The sequence below is a fragment of the Molothrus aeneus genome, chromosome 27 (assembly GCF_037042795.1).
Source record: "Molothrus aeneus isolate 106 chromosome 27, BPBGC_Maene_1.0, whole genome shotgun sequence".
Lineage (NCBI taxonomy): Eukaryota > Metazoa > Chordata > Aves > Passeriformes > Icteridae > Molothrus > Molothrus aeneus.
This window is the reverse complement of record NC_089672.1, coordinates 2,178,324-2,201,969: the sequence shown is the minus strand read 5'-3', so window position 1 is coordinate 2,201,969 and position 23,646 is coordinate 2,178,324. Positions and strand designations below refer to the sequence as shown.

The 23,646-nt window shown below is 48.3% G+C and overlaps 1 protein-coding gene across 3 annotated transcripts; it reads left to right on the top strand.

Moving 5' to 3' along the window:
- Positions 1-961: 961 nt before the first annotated feature.
- Positions 962-19,543, top strand: ZAP70 (zeta chain of T cell receptor associated protein kinase 70). Of its 3 annotated transcripts, XM_066566322.1 has the most exons (13): positions 962-1,111; positions 1,503-1,754; positions 5,475-5,635; positions 7,432-7,570; positions 9,670-9,748; positions 10,192-10,232; positions 12,170-12,218; positions 13,249-13,429; positions 14,637-14,843; positions 16,054-16,246; positions 17,253-17,393; positions 18,494-18,606; positions 19,420-19,543. In XM_066566322.1, the coding sequence occupies exons 1-13, from the start codon at positions 962-964 to the stop codon at positions 19,541-19,543; spliced, it is 1,830 nt and encodes a 609-aa protein (XP_066422419.1). The 3 variants fall into 3 exon arrangements, with proteins under 3 accessions (XP_066422419.1, XP_066422417.1, XP_066422418.1); XM_066566320.1 differs by lacking the exon at positions 10,192-10,232 and having other exon boundaries at positions 9,670-9,766; positions 12,129-12,214; positions 13,233-13,429; XM_066566321.1 differs by lacking the exon at positions 10,192-10,232 and having other exon boundaries at positions 9,670-9,814; positions 12,195-12,218.
- Positions 19,544-23,646: the final 4,103 nt, after the last annotated feature.

Here is a 23,646-nt window from a genome sequence, read left to right as displayed (position 1 = left end):
GAGAGACGGGGTCTTGGTATGAGAGAGCCTTTATTGAGCTCCTTCCTCAAAAGGATCCAGGAACAAAGAAACACTGCATTGGTGAAAGCAGGGTTTATATAGGGCTCTCAAGGGGTGGGACAGAGCACCAGGGCCAATGGGGTGAGGGCACAGGGGTGGAGGGAGTGGGAAGGGCCAATGGGATACATTGAATCTGCATATCACAGCAAGGCACGCTGGGAGAAGCCTTTTGGTTGTAGGAGTGTTGTGGGGTCGGAATGGTTGGGATGGACAGAGATGAGAGATCTCTGAAGCCAGGTCATGGAACTTGGGGTTTATTGCAAAGGGCCTGGGTGCAGGGCCCTGCTGGGAGCTGCCAGGCACAGCTCAGAGCAGGACTGAGAGAAGAGAGGGGCAGAGAGGATGAGAGGGTAAGAGAGGCAAGAGTGTGAGAGTAAAAGGGGTAAGAGCTAAGAGAGTAAAGTTGCTGTTACAATACGATAAATCATCTTCTGTGTTGAATATTCTGATTCTCACTAACCAATCTAGTACAATGTACAAATCCTATAGCATTTCCATACAGCCTATAAGAATCATTACATTACCATACTGTGCTACATAAAAACTCCTCTTTGGGCCCCTTCTGCCAAGCTGGCAGGGTCTGCTCAGACCCTTGGGCCTGTCTGCAAGCAGAGGGTGTTGTTCCATCAAAAGGGGATCACCTTCAGCTGGCCATGCCATTGTTTTCCCGTTGTTCAGTGACTAAGGGATCCCAAAGCTTGCTTTTATTTCAATCTCACTTATAGTTTCTATATTCTCAAAATCTTTTGCCAGACAATCATATTTATAAGGCTTTCCTGTTTCATCTTCCCCAACATTTGCTTATAACTTGAAGGCTTTTCCCTCCAGGGGAGTGCTGTCACCTTCCTCCCTGTTGGCCCAGCAGCCTCCACAGCGCGTGATCCATCGAGCGGAGGGGGAGATGCCGGACGCCGCCGCCCACCTGCCCTTCTACTACGGCAGCATCGCGCGCTCGGAGGCCGAGGAGCACCTGAAGCTGGGCGGGATGGCGGACGGGCTGTTCCTGCTGCGGCAGTGCCTGCGCAGCCTGGGCGGCTACGTGCTCTCCATGGTGCGTGTGACCGTGTTCACAGGGGCTCTTGGGTGAGGGAAGAGATGAGGATCTGACTCCGTGTTTCAGAAGGCTTGATTTATTATTTTGTGATATATATTACATTAAAACTATACTAAAAGAATAGAAGAAAGGATTTCATCAGAAGGCTGGGTAAGAATAGAATAGGAAGGAATGATAACAAAGGTTTGTGGCTCTGCTCTCTGTCTGAGCCAGCTGGGCTGTGATTGGCCATTAATTATAAACATCCAACATGGGCCAATCCCAGATGCACCTGTTGCATTCCACAGCAGCAGATAACCATTGTTTACATTTTGTTCCTGAGGCCTCTCAGCTTCTCAGGAGGAAAAATCCTAAGGAAAGGATTTTCCATAAAAGCTGTCTGTGACAGGTGTGTGACCTGCAGTTCTACCACTACCCCATCGAGCGCCAGCTCAACGGCACCTACGCCATCCTGGGGGGCAAGGCGCACTGCGGCCCCGAGGAGCTCTGCGAGTTCTACTCCAAGGACGCCGACGGGCTCTGCTGCCCCCTGCGCAAGCCCTGCAACCGCCCCAGCGGGGTGGAGCCCCAGCCCGGTGTCTTTGACAGCATGAGGGACAACATGGTGCGGGAATACGTGCGGCAGACCTGGAAACTGGAGGTACTGGGGCTTTCGAGGGGTGGGGTGGCGTGGATTTTTTTTTTTTTTTTTGCTTTGTTTTTCTTTTTTTTGCTTTTCTTTTTTTGGTTCTCTTGCATTTTGCCAGGGTCAGGACTAATTGCGCAAGACAGTGTTTCTTGTTTATCAGTTCTTATCTATGTCACAGTCCCACAAACCCTGAGTTCTACAGCATTCTACAGTTTCACTCTAACAAACTAAAAAATGGAGCCCCATCTCTCTCTCTACAAGGCCTTCTAAGGATAAACTGTCCAATTAAGAAATGACACCTAAATTGTTTTTACTTTTAACCAATAACCAACTACCCATGCCCACAATGTGGACTTTTTTATCCAATTACACAAAACCACCCAAACCCGTGGAGAAGAAGGACCAGGCTCCACCCCAAAACCTCTATCTTGCTTTATATATATTACTATATCCTAAAACCTTCAACTCTAAGTTTCCCACCCTGTGATATCACACACTTCTGTTCAATCTCCACTCCCACAATCCCAGCTCTATCATTCCATTTTGGAAGCTTCTCCACGGCCTCAGGTCAGATCCAGTGTTCTCTTGGGGGTCAGTGCCTGGCAGCACAGAAAGTTTAAAATTCTCAGCAGCCAGGGCTCCAACAGGGTGGGAAGCTGTGATGCCTTTGGTGCTGTTGTGTCCCATTTGCAGCACAGCAGAGTAAGGTTCCTCTCCTTGGAGGGTGCTGGCACTGTGAGGGGTCTGAATTCTGCTCTTTCCCAGTTTCTTCTCCACACGCTGGTCTAAACATCTTCCCAAGCCTTCAGACCCATCCTTGGAACAGCAGGAGCTCACTTTGCAGGCCTTTCCCCAAGTGTCCTTCTCCTCTGCAGCCCATGGGATGCTCCCTGCCCTAGACCAGAGCTCTGATCCCAAAGCCCAACAAACCCATCCCAAAGCCCAACAAACCCATCCCAAAGCACAACAAACCCATCCCAGAACTAAACAAACTCATCCCAAGACCCAATGACTCATCCCAGAACTAAACAAACCCATCCCAAACCCCAACAAACCCATCCCAAACCCCAACAAACCATCCCAGATCTAAACAAACCCATCCCAAACCCCAACAAACCCATCCCAAAACCCAACCACAGAGCTCCAGAGACACATAAAGACGTGACTCCCATGCCATGGATGTGTCCCTGGCGCTGCTGGCAGCAGATTCTCCATCCCAATCCTGGGATTGGCTCATTTGGTCAGAGCGTGGTGCTAATAATGCCAAGCTTTTGGGTTCCATCTCCATATGGGCCCATTTACTTAATAATTGGACTTGATGATCCTTGTAGGTCCCTTCCAACTCAGAATATTCTGTGATATCTGGGAGCATCTCTCCATATGTGAGGTGCCTATGCCTCCAAACATTGTGCTGAAGATGAAATGAAACCAGACTTAGACTTTTGCTCTGGTCTTTTGCACTATTTGGAGTAGAATTTTTGCCTCTCTGGAGGGTTATTTTTTTTTGCCACTGAAGATTTTACCCATGAAACCAAGGCAAGGGGTGCTGGATCAGGTCTGTGAATTATTTAGATTTAAAAATAGCCACAAACAAATTCCTGCATTTTATTGCAGACTGGAATATTTACAATATAAAAAAATCATATAAATCAAAATATATAAATCAAAATTCTGAATGGTTCCACTGGCAGCCATGAACTTCATTTCTTTCTGCCTGCTGCTACCTTGGCTCCTCAAACATTTCCAGGGGTTATTTTGCTGTTTCCTTGGAAGGGGCTGCCCAGGGAGGTTTGGAGTCCCCATCCCTGGAGGTGTCCAAGGAAGGCCTGGACGTGGCACTCAGTGCTCTGGGCTGGAGACAACCTGGGGATGGGGCACAGCTTGGCCTTGATTACCTTGGAGGTTTTTCCAACCTAAATCATTCTGGGATTTTATATTTTCTTTTAAGTCCTCAGAGAAATATGGCTCAGGCAGTGCCCTTATGGAGCCTTTCTATAGAAGCTTCCTGAATTTGGCCTATTTACACCAAATGTGTTTGACAGAATGAGGTATTTTTTAGGGTGAACGAGCTGTTCTGTAGGGTTTCTATAGCCGATTGAGGTGTTCTGTGCTAAAATGAGGTATTTTGTTGCAGAATTCTCTCCCAGAACCGGGGATTCTGTAGGGTTTCCCCCAGAGCAGATGGGTGGCCACCTACAGATAGCACAAAGGACATCGCCACCTCCTGGCAAAGGGACAGGAACGGTTTGACACCGGCGTGAGCCCGGGGAAAGGAGCTCAGGGTCCCTCCCCTGTGGTTGCCAGAGTGCACCGACCTTGCCAGGTCCTGTGGGTGGTGGGCAGCCAGGAGGGCAGGGGCACCAGAAAGGTTGTGCTCTCAAGAAAATCAAGGAGAGGTGGAATATCCTGAGCCGGAAGAGACCCAAAAGATTATCCAGTGCAGCCCCTGTCCCTGCACAGCCACCCCAAGAACCCCACCCTGAGCACCCCTGGGAGCTCTGTCAGTGAGGGGCTGGGAACACAAACCCTGTGAGGAACAACTGAGGGAGCTGGGGGTGCTCAGCCTGGAGAAAAGGAGACTCAGGGGTGCCCTCATCACTCTCTGCAGCTCCTGAAAGGTGCCTGTGCTCAGCTGGGACTGGGCTCTTTCTCCAGGAACTGACAGAACCAGAGCACACAGCCTCAAGCTGCACCAAGGGAAATTTAGGTTGGATTTAGGAAAAAAATACAGGTTGGGTATCAGGAAAACGTTTTTTACAGAAAGGGTGATGAAGCTCTGGAATGTCTGCCCGGGGAGGTGGTGGAGTCCCCATCCCTGGGTGTGTTTAACAAAGCCTGGATGTGGCACTGAGTGCCAGGGTTCAGTTGAGGTGCTGGGGCTGGGTTGGACTCGATGATCTTGGAGGTCTCTCCCAACCCAGTGATTCCAAAATTCTGTGAATTTTGTGAATTCTGTGTCCAAAGGCTCCTGGAGCTCTGGCAGCCTTGGCACCATTCCCTGGGGAGCCTGGGCAGTGCCCAGCAGCCTCGGGGGGCAGAACCTTGCCCTGAGCTCCATGCCAAGGCCTGGCCCAGCTCCAGCCCTTGCTGGGCTCCTGTCCCTGTCCCAGAGCAGAGCTCAGCCCCTGCCCCTGTGCCTGCCCTGGGCAGGAGCTGCAGCCCCCAGGAGCCTCCCCTCAGTCTCCTGGGCTCCAGCTGAACCAGCCAAGTGCCCTCAGCTGCTCCTCAGCCCTTCCCCAGCTCCGTGTCCCTCCTTTGGCCACTCTCCAACAGCTTTGGCTCCTTCTGATCTCGTGGTGCCCAAAGTGCCCCCAGCACTGGAGTGAGGCTGCCCCAGGGCAGAGCAGAGTGGGACAATCCCTCCCTGGGCCTGGTGCCCCCAGCACTGGGGGGCCCTTTGGGCTGCCAAGACACAGATCCAACTTGCCACTAGCCAGGAACACAAGGCTGAATGACACCCCACAAGCCCAGCATTAAGATTCCCCACAGAAACATGATGCCTTCTCTTTTCCCTCACCAAAGTCAAAGGACTTCAGCTGGATTTAAAGGATTAAGTCAGTTGAGATAAGCCAGGAATTCTGCTCTGCAGCAGAACAGAATTCAGCTGCTGTTGGGTCTCAATTAATCACAAGACTTCCCAAGTTTCTGTGTCATGTACCCCCAATGAGCTGTGCTGAAGCCATCAGCAGAGCAGCAGGATGGCAGGAGGTCTCTTTTCCTGCTCTTTTCCAGGGAGATGCCCTAGAACAGGCCATCATCAGCCAGGCTCCCCAGGTGGAGAAGCTGGTGGCCACCACAGCCCACGAGAGGATGCCCTGGTACCATGGCAACATCAGCCGGGAGGAAGCGGAACGGAGACTCTACTCGGGGGCACAGCCTGATGGGAAATTCCTGTGAGTATTCAACCCCTGGAGGATGCTGGCACCCCTGTGTTGTAGTGTGGTTTTAGGTTTATAATGGTTTTGTCTTTGTATCCCCTCATTTTCCCCAAATGGTTTACCCCAGATTGTGTCCCCTCCCTCTACCTGTGTAATCCCTTTGCTGAGAGCATCCCCAAATCCCCACCCTGGCTCTCTGTCAGTCATTCAGCATCCCATCCCCCCCATCTAGAACTTTCTGTCCAGGACCTCGAGTGATCAGCCAGAGGCCAGGGGTCACCCTCCAAGTGTTACCCCAAATCCTGTCCTAAATGTCCATTCCCAGTATCCATCCCTTAGGGTCACTCATTGGTCAGTAAATGTTTTCTACTTTGGGTTTCCACCTCCCTTTCAATGTAACCTTGGCACCTCTGAGGTTGTAAGGGCTCCTCCAGAGCTCCCAGAACAAACCTTGGATTAACCCTGCTAAGAGTCGACCCCTTCATCTTCTGCCATTGTTCCAGCGTCTCCTCTGCTGCAGGGGATCAGCCTGGCTGCCTCTGGCACCCTCAGGGCTCAGCCTGGCTGCCTTTGGCACCCTCAGGGACCAGCCTGGCTGCCTTTGGTACCCCCAGGATCAGCCTGGCTGCCTTTGGTACCCCCGGGGCATGGGACAGTGCCCTCCCTGCTGTCCCCCATGTTGGGGCTGGCCAGGGTCCCCTCAGTGGCACTCAGAGAGATCAGAACACCCCTGAATTTCTGACCATTTCCCACCCCCACTGCCCTGCTGTCACTGGCTTCACGTGACAGAGGAGGTGTAGCTGAATTTTCTCAGAGTGGTTACAGATATTTCAAAGGTGGGCTGTGCCCCAAATCTCTTCTTCCTCACACGGGGCACCACTATGTGGACTCTTTGGGGTGTTTTTATTGTTAAGGTGGGGATTAAGTGTGTGAGATGGTTTTTTGTTTGGACTTAGATGTTTATTAGTTCTTAACTGTATTGTAATTTCATAAAAAATATAGTTTAGGAAAAAAAATTTCACCGAAAGAATAGTAAAGCACTGGAATGCTCTTGCCAGGGAGGTGGTGGAATCACCATCTCTGGGTGTGTTTAAAAAAACGCTGGACATGGCACTTGGTGTTATAGTCTGGTTGACGTGTTAGGGCATAGGTTGGACTTAATGATCTTAGAGGTCTCTTCCAACCTCATTATTCTGGGATTCTGTAAATTGAGTTTTATAGTACTTAACTCTAACAAGCTAAAAATGGAGCCCCATCTCTCTCTACAAGGTCTTTTAAGGATCAACTGTTTAATTAAAAAATGACACTTGAATTATTTTTACTTTTAACTCAATAACTAACTACTCATGACTTGTAGTGTGGACTTTTTTATTTAATAACATAATACTACTCATACTCGTGAAGAAGGATTAACTTCTGCTTTAAACTGTCTATCTTGCTTTATATATATTACTGTATTCTAAAACCTTCAACTCTAAGTTTTCCACCCTATGATATCTCACACTTCTATTCAAACTCCACACCCACAATCCCAGATTGTATTATATATATTATATTATATATAAAAATTATATATATTATATATTATATAGAAAAATATAGAATATAATATATTATATATTATTTATTATATATATTATAATATACAATATACAATATCTTATATATTATATATATACTTTTTATTATAATTTTATACAGGGATGCAGGGGCACCTCTTCATGTACCCGTGTCCACTCACCACTGACAATCCTCAGAGAGAAACCAAGAGCTGCTTTTAATAATTTATTAATCATTTCTCTTCCTGCCAGGCTGAGAGAAAAAAAGGAGAACCGTGCCTACGCCCTGTCCCTCGTCTATGGCAAGACCGTGTATCACTACCGGGTGGATCACGATAAATCTGGGAAATATTCCATTCCTGAGGGCACCAAATTCGACACACTCTGGCAGGTAACAAGAAATTGAGACACCTTTTCCTTGCTTTGAAGTGTTACCAAGTCCCTCAAAATCATCAGGATAAATAAACCCCTCTAATGCCATTTTTTTTAGTGTCAGCAAGTCAGGAGTTATTTTATTCCTGGCCATGGGTTGTGTGCATGGCTGACAAAATTCTGGCCTCCACACAGACCCTGATCCAAAACATTGTTACTTGATTGGACATTGATATTTATAAAAAAGTATATAAAATATAAATATTTATTTATAGTCATATAATATATTTATAATATTTATATATTATATATTTATAAATATATATCTAATATAGAAAATATATTTATATAAAAGTGTTTTATTTTTATAATTATTTCTACAGAAAAATAAATGAATGTTTATTGCTTCTAAATGACATCATAATACTACACTTTTGGTTTGATCCCCGTTACTTAATAGTTAATAATCATCACCACTGATCCTCAGGGGTCTCTTCTAACTCAGAATATTCCATGATTCTCTGCTAATTCTCTTTCATCAATTAGTATTCTATCCTCTATTGGTTATTAATTTCTCTTTTTCTGCTAATTAGACCATATTTTAAATATTTTTAAAACTAAAAAAGATTTTTTTTCTTTTTTTTTTTCTTTAGCAGGGAGTCTCCAATGCTTAAACTGATTTTTTTTTAGTCTCTTTTTTTCTTCTGGTTTCTCCAAAGTCTCCTTATGGTCCATAAATTCTGCATTCCAGATGTCCAACCTCAATCCATCTTCCTCTCCCAGGCTTTGTTCACTGGGGTATATCAGAGTTAGTTTATCAAAACTTAAAATTCTAGTAATTTTCCCCAGCTGTGCTCCTGCAAAAGTAGCTCATGACAACCTTGTTCCATGCTGGCTGGGAGTAATTGAAGAGTAACACAATAATTATAATTTACACATAAATTGGTTGGGGTTAATTAATTAAAACAAGTCATTTACGAGTTAAACCATTAACTAAAATTAAGCAGGGGGTGGATGCCAGAGCTTCCTCCTGGGTAGGGCTGTCTGAGGGACAACAACCCCATTTTGCTGAATTTTCTGAATTCCCAGGGATGTTTTCACTTGGAATGTTATTGAAAACAAAGATTTTGGGGCATTTTTATGGCGACAGAGCCATGCCAGGCTCTTGATTGCTTCTGAAACTTGAGCCAGGCAGGAGGGGAAGAGAAAGCCTGGTGTCCCTGGGCTGGGCTGGTTGTCCCCAGGCTGAGTGATGTCCCCTCTGTGCTGGATCCAGGGGTGCTGCCATTAAAAACTGCCTGGGATCCACGGAACAAACCCTGCAGCTCCTCTGGGAAAAAGGATCTGCTTTCTCTCAGGATTCATCCCATACATCAGGGCCTAAACCCCTTCCTGGCTGGCCCAACAATGCCACTGCCTTCCACGTGCCCTGCTCAGACTGCAGATTTTGTCTTTCCTTGGGCCTTATTGAATTTCCAAGTTCTTCCCAGCTCTGGTAGATATCCAGGGATACAATCACACCCTGGGACACCCCTAAGTGCACACAGAAATAGTCTGGTGCCTGCCTGCTGTAAGTCTGAGAGGAATCATTGTCCTAAGCCACAAAAGTTGTTGTTGTTGTTGTTGTTGTTATTATTAATAATAATAATATAGAAGATATAATATAGATAATAATATACATAATTACATATATTGTCAATATAAAATTAAATATATACTATATAATAATATAACATATGATTATATTATTATATAATAATATAATAATATTATATTTATATTATATATTATATATAATAATATATAAAATGTACAACATAAGAATATAATCTATTTTACATCTTAAATATATATAATTAAATTATATTAAATTCTATATAATTCTATTAATATTACTAAATTATATTAATATTATAATATGTAAGCAAATATTATATACAATATATAAATATATACTTATATATTATAACATTAATATACACTATATACTAATTAGTATATATTATATATATTATAGTATATATAATATAATATATAATATATAATATTATATATCATATATCATATAATGATTTTTTTCTCCTTACAATAATCTTTTTCCTCTCATCCCTTTGCCAGTTGGTGGAATACTTAAAACTCAAACCAGACGGGCTGATTTTCTACCTGAGGGAAGCCTGCCCCAACCCCAACATGCCAGGTGAGCTGACACCTCCCAGTGCCACCCCTGGCCTTGGTTTACCACCACCTTGGGGCAGTTGGAGCAGTGCCAGCCCAAATTTCCCTTCCTTCCCGGGGCCACTTTAGCTCCATGTGTCACAAATGACACTGGAGACCCTGCCCTGTCCTGGGGCACAGCTCAGTCTCTACCCATGGGGTGCTCCAGTGCTGCCACTTTCCCTGACAAAATTTGGGAATAACAGCCACATCCAGACCCATTTCTGCACCTTTTTAGGCTAAAGCTGGGGAAATTTTCCTTTGGGGGTTGGAGGGGATGTGATCAGACCCACAGGGTCCTTCAAGGAGCAATGCTCTGGCCCTGCTTGGAGCAAACTCCTGATAACAAACTCCTGATAGCAAACAGTTGATAACAAACTGCTGATAACAAATTCCTGATAACAAATCCTCCCTCTTGTTTTGCAGCCTCTGCAGCACCAGTTCCACCCACACACCCCTCCGTGAGCGTGAGTTTGGGGGAGGCTTTGTTTCATTGGGAACTCAGTGGTTTTAATATTGCTGCATTTCAAGCCTGGCTGATCAAACCCTGCTCTTCAAACCCTGCTTTTGTCTAAAAGCTCAGCAACTGCACTGGACTTTATTAAGCCCAGCTGGGATGTTGTTCCCTTTCCAGCTTGGATGGGGGTGGGGAATAGCTGGGCACAGCCCTTGGTCGAGCTGAGAAGGGTTTCCATTCATCCAGAGCTCCTTGCCACATGTGGGGCTGTCCTTGGGGACCCCTCCATCCCTGCCCTGCTGGGATTCTGGGAATGCTCAGCCCTGCTGCTCCCACTGGCCCCCAGCCAGGGCTTTGTGCTCGCCCTGCCCTGGGGAATGTCCCTGCTCAGCCCCTGAGTGCTGGGCTGGGCTGAAAGCAGTGGGTTTGGGGAGCCCAGGGGTCTGAGCGAGGCCTGGGGCTCACCCATCACCTCACCCACAGTGGCTCCAGGGTGGTGGCTCTCCCAGGTGTTGGAGAGTGGCCAAAGGAGGGACACGGAGCTGGGGAAGGGCTGAGGAGCAGCTGAGGGCACTTGGCTGGTTCAGCTGGAGCCCAGGAGACTGAGGGGAGGCTCCTCGGGGGCTCTTCCCAGCTCTGGTAGACACAGTTCTTCCCAAGCTCTTCTTCCAGCTCTGGGATTCTGTGGCTCTGGCATTCTAAGCTGTGCCCCCCTGTGGCTCTCTGCTCTGGGGACAGTGGCTGCACAGTGTCCCTGTGTGCTCACAAGGCCACTTTTCCTGGGCTGGCTGTGACCTGGGCTGCCTCCAGGCCTCCCTCCCTGTAGGAGTGTCAGGGTAGGACGGTCAGGACAGACAGAGATGAGAGATCTCTGCAGCCAGGTCATGGAAATTGCATTCATTGCAAAGGGCCTGGGTGCAGGGCCCTGCTGGGAGCTGCAGCCACAACTCGGAGCAGGCCTGAGAGAAGGCAAGAGCTGGTAAAGAGATGAGTAGGAAGAGTAAAGAAGGAAAAGAGAGAGTAAAAGAGGATGAGATTCCTGTTACAATACATTAAATCTTCTTCTGGTTGTGGAACTTGGGGTTTATTGCAAAGGGCCTGGGTGCAGGGCCCTGCTGGGAGCTGCCAGGCACAGCTCAGAGCAGGACTGAGAGAAGAGAGGGGCAGAGAGGGTGAGAGGGTAAGAGAGTAAGGGAGTAAAAGCATAAGAGACTAAAAGGGTAAGAGCATAGAAAAGTAAGAGGGCAAAGTTCCCGTTACAATACAATAAATCATCTTCTGTGTTGAATATTCTGATTCTCACTAACCAATCTAGTACAAGATACAAATCCTACAGCATTTCCATACAGCCTCTAAGAATCACTACATTACCATACTGTGTTACATTTTAAACCCTAAAAACTCCTCTTTGGGCCCCTTCTGCCAAGCTGGCAGGGTCTGCTCGGACCCTTGGAGCTGTCTGCAGGCAGAGGGTGTTGTTTGATCAAAAGGGGATCACCTTCAGCCAGCCACACCATTGTTTTCCCGTTGTTCAGTAACTGAGGGATCTCAAAGCTTGCTTTAATTTCAATCTCATTTATAGTTTCTATATTCTCAAAATCTTTTGCCAGACAATCATATTCCTAAGGCTTTCCTGTTTCATCTTCCCCAACACCTCCCCTTCCTGGCTCACTGCAATCTGTGAGTCCTGGCTGGGATGGGGACAGCAGAGGGGACAGAGAGCCCTGACCTTGCACAGCCCTGGGGGAGGGTGCTGTGCTCAGGGTCCCTGGCACCAATCCTTGCTGGAACTGGACTGGAATGTTGGCTCCAGACCACTCCAGTCTCACCTTTCAGAGGGATCACCAGCTGGGGCTGTGTTGGGGTGCACTTTCCCTGTCCCTTTCCCTTCCATTTGCAACGGAAGCAATTTCTCCTTTATCCACTTTCTCCTCATTTCTTTTCCAGAGAAACCTGGGCCCTCTCAATGCAGATGGATACACCCCAGACCCTGTTGGTGAGCACTTCCAGAGCCCTCTCCTCCTCACAGGGGACAGGAATGGGGATGTTCCAGGAGCCCAGGGGGTCCCTGGAGCCCTGCTACAAAGCCCCTTTCTTACCAAAGCACCCAGCAGCACCCCAGACATTTCAGGGCCCTGCACCCACACTGGGCTGCCAGGAAATCAAGCCCTATCCCATTCCTTGCCTTGCCCAGGAAGTGAACCCCTGTCCTATCCCCATTTTTCACTAAAAGTGACATTTTTTCACTCAAATTTACTTTTTTTCACTAAAATTTACACTTTTCAGTGGATTCAGCTGAATTTCAGTGGGGTAAAGCCCTGCCCAGGGCTGGCAGGGCAGATATGTGGAGTGGGAATGCTCAGACCCCTCTCCCCATCCCAACTCTTTCAGCAACCAGTACTATTAATGCAGGAAAACCCCCAGCCAGAGGAATAATATGCAATGACTCCAAGATTCAGAAGGCTGAACAATTGCTGTATTATTATATTATATTATATATTACATTACATTATATTACATTATATTATATATTACATTACATTATATTATATTATATTATACATACTATACTAATACTATACTAAACTATACAACTAAAAAAAAATCCCATGACCCCTACCAGACAGTGATGACACAGCTTTGACCTAATTGGTCAATCAATCCAAATCATCACCAGAGTCCAATTAACAAATCACTCGGGGTAAACAAGCTCCATAACACATTCCACATGTGCCAAACAACAGGAGCAGCAAATAGAGATAAGAATTGTTTTTTTCTTCTTTCTCTGAGCTTTCTCACTGCCTTCCCCAGGAGAAACCCTGGGAAGGTTGTGCCTGCTGCTCTCTCTGAAGAGACAGGACTGGGAGGGGCCCTGGGTTGTGAAAGGAAGGGAGATGCCCAGGAGGGACCAGAAATGCTGGAGGTGGAGGTGAATTGGCCAAAAGAGCAGAGAAACCCTTCCCAATCCGTGAGGGACAGTGGGATGGGGAAGGGCAGGTTTATAACCAAGTGCTCCTCTTGGGAAGGGATAGGAAAATCCCGGCTGCTGCCCATGGACACCAGCGTGTACGAGAGCCCCTACAGTGACCCTGAGGAGCTGAAGGACAAGAAGCTGTTCCTGAAGAGGGACCACCTGATGATTGATGAGGTGGAGCTGGGCGCAGGAAATTTTGGCTGTGTCAAGAAGGGAGTTTACAAAATGAGGAAGTGAGTGAGGGTGCTGGGGAAGGAAGGGGGAGGAGAGGGACCTGGCTGGGCTTGAGGTGTCCCCAGCTGTCCTGTTGGTCACTACATGGGCCCCAAAGTGACAATGGAGGGGATTAGAAATTATCTGGAAGGTCAGGGGTGGTGGATCTGATGGTTGAGGCACCAGCACTGGAAGTGTTCAGAAGATGAGCAGGTTTTGTGGTGGGGTTTAGTGAGGATGGTGGTGTTCAGCCAGGGGTTGGACTTGATGGTCTTGCAGGTCTTTTCCAACCCCAGTGATCCCAGGATATTATGATGTGATGCTGTAATTCCATGGCTTCCCGTGGATTTTCACTGACAGCTGCATTGCCCTGGGTGTGTAATTTCCACATTCCCAGGCACACAGCTGCCACTTCCAAAGGAACTTGCTGGGCTTAGAGGAACAACTCCACATTCCTGAGGCCACCTCTGTCTGTGTCAGGCCAGAGCAGTGACACTGAGGAGTTGTCCCACCCTTGGTTTTATTGCTGGTTGTCTGTGATGGTCTTTACCTACTTGTGCCTCAGTTTCCTCCTGGAAAAATGGCACTAAAGACCCAGATCTCAGTGTGGGAGGGAAAGTGTCTCATCCCCAGATCAAGGATGGCAACTTCTGGCTACACCCACAAGGGTGGGGTGACCTTTCCTCTCCATCCTGGGACACCAGGATGGTGCAGGGCCCTGCCAGAACAGGCTGATGAGAGGTCAGACAGTGTCCCAGGAGAAGGGATTTCCATTCCTGGATGTGACCCCTGATTCCAGCTGTGCTCAGCCCATGCCACGGTGTGGTGTTTGTGAGGTGCTCAGGATGAGGTGAAAGATGAGAAATCTGACTCCGTGTTCTCAGAAGGCTGATTTATTATTATATTACATTATATTACATTATATTTTATATATTATATTATGCTATACTACAACTATACTAAAGAAAAATAAGGATACAGACAGAAGGCTTAACAAGAATGATAACGAAAAACTTGTGACTGACTCCTCAGAGTCCGACACAGCTGATGGTGATTGGTCATTAATTAAAAACAATTCACATGTTTGGCTAAACAATCTCCAGACCACATTCCAGAGCAGCAAACACAGGAGAAGCTGAGGCTTCTCATCTTCCCAGGAGAAGAAATCCTGGCGAAGGGATTTTTCAGAAAATATGACAGTGACACCACGACTGCTCCCCCATGCAGGAAGCAGATTGACGTGGCCATCAAGGTGCTGAAGAGCAACAACGAGAAGACAGTGAAGGATGAGATGATGAAGGAAGCTCAGATCATGCACCAGCTGGACAACCCCTACATTGTGAGAATGATCGGGGTGTGCGAGGCCGAGTCGCTGATGCTCGTGATGGAGATGGCTTCTGGAGGGCCCCTCAACAGGTTCTTGGCTTCCAAGAAGTGAGTGTTGGATAAAACCTGGCTGATTTTCTGTGTTTCTTCTTAAAATCTACTTCAAAAGCTCACCCTTGGGTCACCATTGAGTCAGAGATGACACGTAGTTGGATCAGAAGGCAAAATAGCAAAAAGCCTCATTTATTTCATCCTCTATTCTTTTATAGCTTAGTTTGCTACAGGTGGACCTGATTGGTCATTTAATCAACACATTTCACATGATTGCTTACAAATGGGTGTCTTGTTAATTAGCCAATCTTATGAGAAAAACAGATTATTAGAAAAATACCACCTGCAGGTTGTTTTTGATGTTTGGCTATCATTGTTTATCTCCAGCTCCCTAAAGCTTCCCAGGCTGATTCTGTGAAAACTTATTGTCTTGGTTTGAAAAGACAGGTGTCTGCTAAGGAAGGCAGGAGCCTCCCCTGAAATGGAGAATGTAAACCCCCTCCCTCCAACTTCCTATAAATTTTAAATTAAGGGGCTCTCAGGCAAAAAATATGGGAGCAGGAAATAACAGTTCTTTACTAGGGAAGAAAATAAAAAGATAAACAATGCAGTGAACTAAAACAACAGTGCCAGAGTCAGAACCCAACCTGACACCCTGTGGGTCAGGCTGTTGGCAGCAGTCCCATTGGAATTGTGGCTCAGCCCTCCTGCAGTGTCAGGGCTGGTTCTGCTGGAGCAGGGATCCTGGAGAAGGGTGGAATCTTCCTCTGCAGATCCAGAGGCAGCTGCTGTTCCTCTGGGAAATCCCGTGGAGAAGCTGTGCTGGTGTTCCAGGATCTCCAGATTATATCCAGGCAGGAATGCTTGGCTCCTCCCTCTGGGCTCACATCTCCCAATGGGATGCTGTAGTTCTTATCAGCCATGCAGGGACATTCAATGGCTGTTATCAGCAGGTGTCTGCCCAGAGATAGGAGTGATTGTGGAAGAGATAAGGAAAAACTGCCCACTTAACAGAAGACAACTGCCATCCAGATGGCAAATAGAACACAATTTGCTTGACAATCCAGGACACTTATCTCACTTTCTCTCTCTCTGACCAGGCTGTCACAAAAGCTGAAAAGAGCAGAAAGAAATCTTTCATGTGAGGCTCCAGGGGTTGATGCTTCTGGAGCACAGATCTCCATGCTCATTCTCCCTTGCAGCTGGAAAGGTCAGAGGGGAGCACAGCAGGTCCTTTATGACTGAGATCTCCTTTCACCCTCCCCAGGGATGAGATTACAATGAGCAACATCGTGGAGCTTATGCACCAGGTGTCCATGGGCATGAAGTACCTGGAGGAGAAGAACTTTGTCCACAGGGACCTGGCAGCCAGGAATGTCCTGCTGGTCAACCAGCACTATGCCAAGATCAGTGACTTTGGGCTCTCCAAGGCTCTGGGAGCTGATGACAGCTACTACAAGGTGGGTGTGAGCACAGCAAAGGGTCTGGAGCAGGAGCCCTCCTGGCTGGGAGGATGAGACCCCTGGAGACTTGAGGATCTGGGCTATTCACAGACCCCTCTACACATTAGGCTGTGTTTCACTGCTGTGACATCAAAAGGGGCTTTGCAGAGCTCTGGTGACAAAGAGGATGCAGAGGCAGCCAGGGGGATGAGAGGAGCCAGAGAGAAGAGAAGGTGATGAAGAGTGAGCCAGGGCTGATCTTCCCAGCAGTGCTCAACTAAAGGAGAGACCCAACCTGGAATTCTGTGTTCAGCTCTGGGGCCATCAGCACAAGAACGATGAGGACCAGTTGGAATGAGTCCAGACAAGGCCACTAAATTGGTCACAGGGCTGGAGCCCCTCTGCTCTGGAGCCAGCCTGGCACAGCTGGGGGTGCTCATCTGGACAAGAGAAGGCTCCAGGGACACCTCCGAGCCCCTGGCAGGGCCTGAAGGGGCTCCAGGAGAGCTGCAGAGGGACTGGGGACAAGGCCTGCAGGGACAGGAGCCAGGCAATGGCTCCCAGTGCCAGAGGGCAGGGCTGGATGGGATCTTGGCAATCAGGAATTGTTCCCTGGCAGGGTGGGCAGCCCTGGCACAGAGTGCCCAGAGCAGCTGGGGCTGCCCCTGCATCCCTGGCAGTGCCCAAGGCCAGGCTGGACAGGGCTGGGAGCAGCCTGGGACAGTGGGAGGTGTCCCTGCCATGGCAGGGGTGGCACTGGGTGGGCTTTGAGGTCCCTTCCAACCCAAACCATTCCATAATTCCATGGTTTAAGTGAGCCCTAGGAGTGGGTGGCAGGAGGAGGGTGACACTGTGGGCATTCAGCACCTGCACAAGAGGACAGCAGGGCCTGGACTGGGCTTTGGAGCTCCCATTTCAGGTGATTTTTTTCAGCCATGTGAGATTTGACACAAACACCCAGCAGAATTCAGGTGCAGCTCCCAGCAATCTCAGGCTGCAAATGTCCCTCCTTGCTCTGCTGCAGGCCAGGACAGCAGGGAAGTGGCCCTTGAAGTGGTACGCCCCTGAGTGCATCCTCTTCCACAAGTTCTCCAGCAAGAGCGACGTCTGGAGCTACGGTGTGACCATGTGGGAGGCCTTCAGCTTCGGGCAGAAACCCTACAAGGTGAGGCAGAAATCCTACAAGGTGAAGAAGGGTCCTACAAGGTGAGGCATGAGCCCTGCAAAGTGCGGGAGAAACCCTACAAGGTGAGGCAGAAACCCTTCAAGGTAAGGCAGAGCCCCTACAAGGTGAAGCAGGAACCCTATAAGTTGAGGCAGGGCCCTATAAGTTGAGGCAGGCTCTACGAGGTGGGCCAGGAGCCCTACAAGGTGAGGTAGAAACCCTACAAGATGAGGAAGGGCTGTACAAGGTGAGGCAGAGCTGGCTCTGTCGCCCATGGGTGTCACAGCCCCACTACGCCTTGGGAAAGGTACACATGAGGGTGGATCCTGCAGCTTTGTGCTCGTTTTAAGAGAGAAGAAATAGAAAACAAATGGAATTCATTTGGGGTTGAATTGAAGCAGAGTTCTTTGATTCTTCTTCTCTTTGATCCTTCTGCTCACTTGGGAGATGAAAAAATCACTTCTCATCCACTGCTGGGCCCATGCTTGGGTGGGATGGAGTTGGTAGGACAGGAGGGATGGGGTGAGTAGGGTGGGTGGGATGGGGTCTGCAGGATTGACAGGATGGGGTCTGCAGGGTGGAAGGGGTGGAGTTTGGAGGCTGGGTGGGATGGGATCTGAAGGCAGGGTGGGATGGGGTCTGCAGGGTGGGTGGGATGCAACTGACGGGATGGACAGGATGGGATCTGCAGAATGGGTGGGATGGAGCCTGGAGGCAGGATGGGATGGGATGGATGGGATCTTCAGGCTGGGCAGAATGGGATCTGCAGGGTGACTGGGATAGGGTCTGGGGGATGAGATCTGCAGGATGTCTGGAATAGGGTCTGTGGGATGGGATGGGACCTGCAGGGTGGCTGGGATAGGGTCTATGGGATGGGATCTGCAAGGTGGCTGGGATGGTGTCTGTGGATGGGATCTGCAGGATGGCCTGGCCACAGCGTGGGACACCAGTTCTGGCTTCTGGGGTGGGAACAGTGACTGCCAGGTGTGGGGGGTTTGGGACCAAAGGTCACCTCCAGGCTCAGCTCTAACCTGTCTCCTCTAGCCCTGCTGCCAGCTCTGAGCACATTAATCCTCTATTATCCCTTGCTCCCATCCCAGAAAATGAAGGGCCCTGAGGTGATCAGCTTCATAGAGCAGGGCAAGCGCATGGACTGTCCCCAGGAGTGCCCAGCAGAGATGTACTCCCTGATGCAGCAGTGCTGGACATACAGGTGAGCGTTTCACCACGGTGCCAGCTCCACCAGAGCCGCCAAATCCCAGAATGGGATTGGAAATTTGGGTTGGAAAGGACCTTAAAGGCCGTCCAGTCCATGGGCAGGGACACCTTCACCACACTGTTTGCATAGTCACAACACAAAGCAAATGGTGCCTCCTGCCTTTGCTGTGATGATTCCCCAGCCCAGGATGATTTTTTTATTATCAGACCTCTCCATTTGCCTGTGCCAATCCTGGAAGATCCCAAGGTGTCACAGGCATCTTTCATGAAAAATCCTTTCCTTAGGATTTTTCCTCCTGAGAAGCTGAGAGGCCTCAGGAACAAAATGCAAACAATGGTTATCTGCTGCTGTGGAATGCAACAGGTGCATCTGTGATTGGGCTCATGTGGTTGTTTCTAATTAATGGCCAATCACAGTCAGCTGGCTCAGACTCTCTGTCTGAGACAGAAGCTTTTGTTATTCATTCTTTCTTATTCTATTCTTAGCCGGCCTTCTGATGAAATCCTTTCTTCTATTCTTTTAGTATAGTTTTAATATAATATATATCATAAAATAATAAATCAAGCCCTCTGAAACATGGAGTCAGATCCTCGTCTCTTCCCTCATCCAAGAACCCCTGTGAACACGGGCACACCCAAGGCTCTGTGTCTTTGACCCTCTGTGTCCCTGAAAAGCCTCAGCTGCCTCCTGAGCCCTGGCTGCTGTTCTCCCCCAAGGGTCTCTGTGTCCTCTGAGTGCATCAGGCCACTTTTGTCCTCTCTGATGACTTTATTTGTTCCTCTCTGATGACTTTTTTTGCCCTTGCAGATGGGAAGAACGTCCAGGGTTTGTGGCTGTGGAGAACACCATCCGCTCCTACTACTACAGCATTGCTGCCAAACCCGAAAATGGGCCAGACCCAGGGGACAGGGCCAAAGCAGCTCTTCCCTGAGACTCCTCCTCTGCTCCTCCACCTGCCCTGAATGGGCCTGGAAAGGCTCTCTGTGAAGTTTTGCTTTAATCTCTCAAATGCTCCTCGGCAGCTGCGGAACTGAGGATGAGGAGGGGCAGACAGGGACACCCAGCTGTGCCCCCCAGCTCCTCCAGCCTGGCCCAGCCCCGGAGCACAGACTGGCAGAGTCCTTCCCACCCAATTCCAAAGCTGTCCCAGAGCCCCAGAGCTTTGTGCCTCCCAGGATGAACTGTGTTGGCTCCAGAAAATCTGGATTTTTCCAGATTCCTTAACAATGCTTTCCCAGGAAACCACCAAGTGCACGTTTCTAGTGGGGTTTGTGGGGTGGGACACAGCACAAGGAACCACCTGTGCTCCTTTTCCCCTTGGATTAGGGCAAGAAGCAGCTGGTTTGCAACTGGTATGGAGAGGAGCAGTGGGACAGAGCTGGTTTTTACCCCTGCACCCCTGGCCATCCCAACCCATCTTATCAGCCAGCCCTCCAAGGTGGCTCCCAAACAATTCCAGGAGCAATCCCTCAGCTCCTGGATCCCACCTGGCCCCTCAGTGCTGATGAAATGTTGTTTTTCAAGCTTAAAAACTGGTCACCCTGTAAATAAACTATTCCATGTTCTGAACATCCCATGGCTTGGATCATTGAACTTTGAGAAATGCTGGCAACTGCTTCAGGCTTGTTACCAAAAACCCCCAAACCCATCAGGATAAGAGAACCCTCCAATGCTGCATTTTTAGTGTTGGAAAATTGCTTTATTCTCAGCTCTGGGTGTGGATGGGGCTGACAAAATCTCAGCCTCCACACAGCCCCCGATCCAAAACCTCCTCACCTTTTTATACATTTTTAGCAAACAAAGCAGTGAATTTTCATGGCAGCATATCAAGGTTAGCTCAACAAACTTTACAGTTTGAGTCGTTTTTCCAGGCTGTGTTCCCACAAAAGGAGCTTTGCTATATGCTAAGAGCAATTTAAGAATAACACATTGTCTATAATTAATATATTGGTTATGATTAACTAACTAAAATTTATTTTAATACTTTTATCATTTCCAACAGGCTGCCAAGAAAATAAATGTAATTTATTAAAATTATTAAAAGCCAGGATTTCCCTCCTTGATGCTCCCCTTGCCCAACCTGGCAATTTTTGGTCTGGTTTTGCTGCAGAGCTGGAAGGTTTTTGGCATGTTTTCTTGCAAAAAAAAATTAAAAAAATAAAAAATAAAGTTGCTTAGCTGGGTCTGCAGTGGATCCCCAGTGCAGGGGATTGCCTGTGGTGAGGGCTGTGCTGCAGAGGACAGAGAGGCGGAGGAAGGAGGAGGTGGGAGCCCTGCGATGCTGCGAACACAAGAATTTATCTCTCACCATCTCCTGGTAGTTAAAGCCACAGAGCAGCTCCCCCCAGCACCTTGTCCTGGGGGTAAACAAACAGCCTCAGGCCAGGGCACAGCCAAAAGCCTCGGTGAGAGAGGGATTTGGGCTGAAAACAAAGTTCTGAGGAGCATTTAGATAATGAACCTTATCAACATCTGAATTAACCTCTGTCCCAGCAGTCACTGAGCCAGGTTTGGTATAAAAAAATTCCTGAATTTCCTTGCTTAGATAGACAGACCAACTCTTCAGGTGGCATTTTCTCTCTCAACCCCATCCCCTTGTCCTGAATGTTGAACTCTGGATATGTTATCCCTCCCAGCAGAGAGGAAAACAGGGATCCAGGAGAACCTGCCTTGTTCCTGTTTGTTCAGTCACTCAGTGCAGAGACAGGAGAAAATTCTCCTCTCTGTCATGTTTTCCTCCCAGAGAGAGCAGCTCTTTAGCTGGAAAAGAGAAGGCTCAATGTGTTTACTACTTGAAAGCCACTGCCAAAACATTTTGTTTAGATTTTATTTTCCAAAGCAAATCCATTTTCTGGTTTGAAATGGTTTCTTGCAATAAATTTTCAGTTCACTGGACACTATTTTTTTTTTCAAACAGGAAAGGAAAGCACCACAGAACTATCCCCAGAGAAACTTCTGCTTTAGATGGAGACAGTTTTGAGTTTATCCACACCCTGACAGACATAAATCCCTTGGGATTATTCCAGAGGACCAAGGGAAAGGGTTTATCCTGGGCTGGGGATGGTTTGGGTTGGAAGCTGCCTGTTCCAAAAGCACTGGAAAACACCCAGAGTTGCTGGAAGGGGAAAAAGGAGTGAGACAAGCAGGACCTGAAGTCACAGGAGCTCCTGTGAATCTTTTTTTGGGATGTGCAGGGTCTGACAGTCACCCCTGAGGGGAATTCCTTGGAATTGAGGCCCTGATCAGCCCCACTCTGCCACTCCAGAGGGGAATTTCCTTGGAATTGAGGCCCTGATCAGCCCCACTCTGCCATTCCAGAGGGACTCAGCCTCCTCAGAGGAACATCTCCAGGTCTCCAGGCCCTGCAGCCTCTCTGCCATCCACAGCAGGGGTTTATCCAGCCCTGCCTCTCTCCCTGCTGCAGGTGGAACACCCTGCTGGACCTGCAGCCCCTTCCCTGTCTGATCCCAGGCATCTGGCCTTAGATAAGAGCTGTGTCACTGCTAAAGGCAGCAGTTGGAGAGCACAGACTCAGAGCTGCTGCTCTTCCAGAAACTTCCCCAAATCCTCTCTTTTCTTCCTTCCCTCCTTCCTGCACTCATCTCCCTCTGTTTTACCCAAATCTTTGGAATTTTCCACTCTCTGTGTTGTGAGGGAAGGGTTGAACCCTCCTGAGCACCCACAGTGATAAGATGACAGTGTTGGCACCCATCTGATCATCACTGGGACACCTCATCACATCCTTCAGCCTGATCTAGCTCATCCCAACCCATCTTATCACCAGCACACCTATCTTATCACCAGGAGCCCTATCCTATCACCAACACATGCTGGTTATCTGTTGTACACAGCACAAGCACAGAGACCTTTCCATCCCTCTCAGGTTTTGTTCAGCAGCACAAAAATGGGACCAAAACCAGCTCCTCTCCTCCACTTCTGGGCTCTTCCTACCTGTCACCTCCAACTCTTCCTACTTGTGACCTACAGTTCTCCCCTCTGTGACTTCCAACTCTCCATCCTGTGACCTCCAATTCTCCCTATTTGTGACCTCCAACTCGGCCCCCTGTGACCTCCAACTCTTCCTCTTGTGAACTCCAAATCTCCCCTCTGTGACCTCCAACTCTCCCCGCTGTGACCTTCAATTCTCCCTACTTTTGACCTCCAACTCTTCCTCCTGTCACCTCCAACTCTCCCCTCTGTGACCTCTAACTCTTCCTCCTCTGACCTCCAACTCTCCCTAATTTTGATGTCCAACTCTCCCCTCTGTGATATCCATCTCTCCCTAATTTTGATGTCCAACTCTCCCCTCTGTGATATCCATCTCTCCCTAATTGTGATCTCCAACTCTCCCCCCTTTGAGCTCCAACTCCCCCTCCTCTGCCCCCCAGCCTGGGCTTGTGGCTCTGGGCCAGCCTGAGGGATCCTCAAACTGAGCAGGGAAATAATTGTGTGTCAACAGGTTAAAAAATGCCTTCAGTAAATACATTTTGCTGTTAAATCAATTAATTAAATTAATCTACAAAGTCATTGCTGATGGAACTGCTTCTCTTTGGTGCCCTGGCTCATCCATCAGCTGGGAAATGCTGTGGCCACAGCTCCAGAGTGTGTGGGGAAGGGGTTGAGCTGGCAGGGGTTGAGGGCCCATCCAAGGACCTGGCCAGGCCTTGCTTTGTTTGCACCCAAAGCTCTGATGGAATAAAAACCTTCCCCAGAACTCTTCAGTTGGGCCCTGTCAGCGTTCTCAGGTGGAAAACTCTTCTGTTGGAAAATTCCTGACCAACCCAAGTCATTTATTCCTGGGGTCAGGGAGTGGGTGTAGAGCATGGTCCCGGCAGGGCTGTGGCACTCCCCACATCCTTTGACGTGATGGAAACAGGGATGTGGTGGAGCAGATCTTTCCCCAGATCTGCAAAATCCACATATCACATCATCCTGGGCAAGATTTTGGCCATGTGCCAGTGAATTTTGGGCAATAGATTGGAATGGCAAATAGTCAACAACCCTCGACCTAAAAAAGAATAAAAAATCCCATTG

Bases quoted from the DNA above. Each gene is read 5' to 3' on its own strand.
- ZAP70 (XM_066566320.1), top strand. From the start codon at position 962: ATGCCGGACGCCGCCGCCCACCTGCCCTTCTACTACGGCAGCATCGCG. The intron at 9,767-12,128 runs GTGCCACCCCTG...TTGCAACGGAAG, and splicing joins AGGTGAGCTGACACCTCCCA to CAATTTCTCCTTTATCCACT. The intron at 16,247-17,252 runs GTGGGTGTGAGC...GCTCTGCTGCAG, and splicing joins CTGATGACAGCTACTACAAG to GCCAGGACAGCAGGGAAGTG.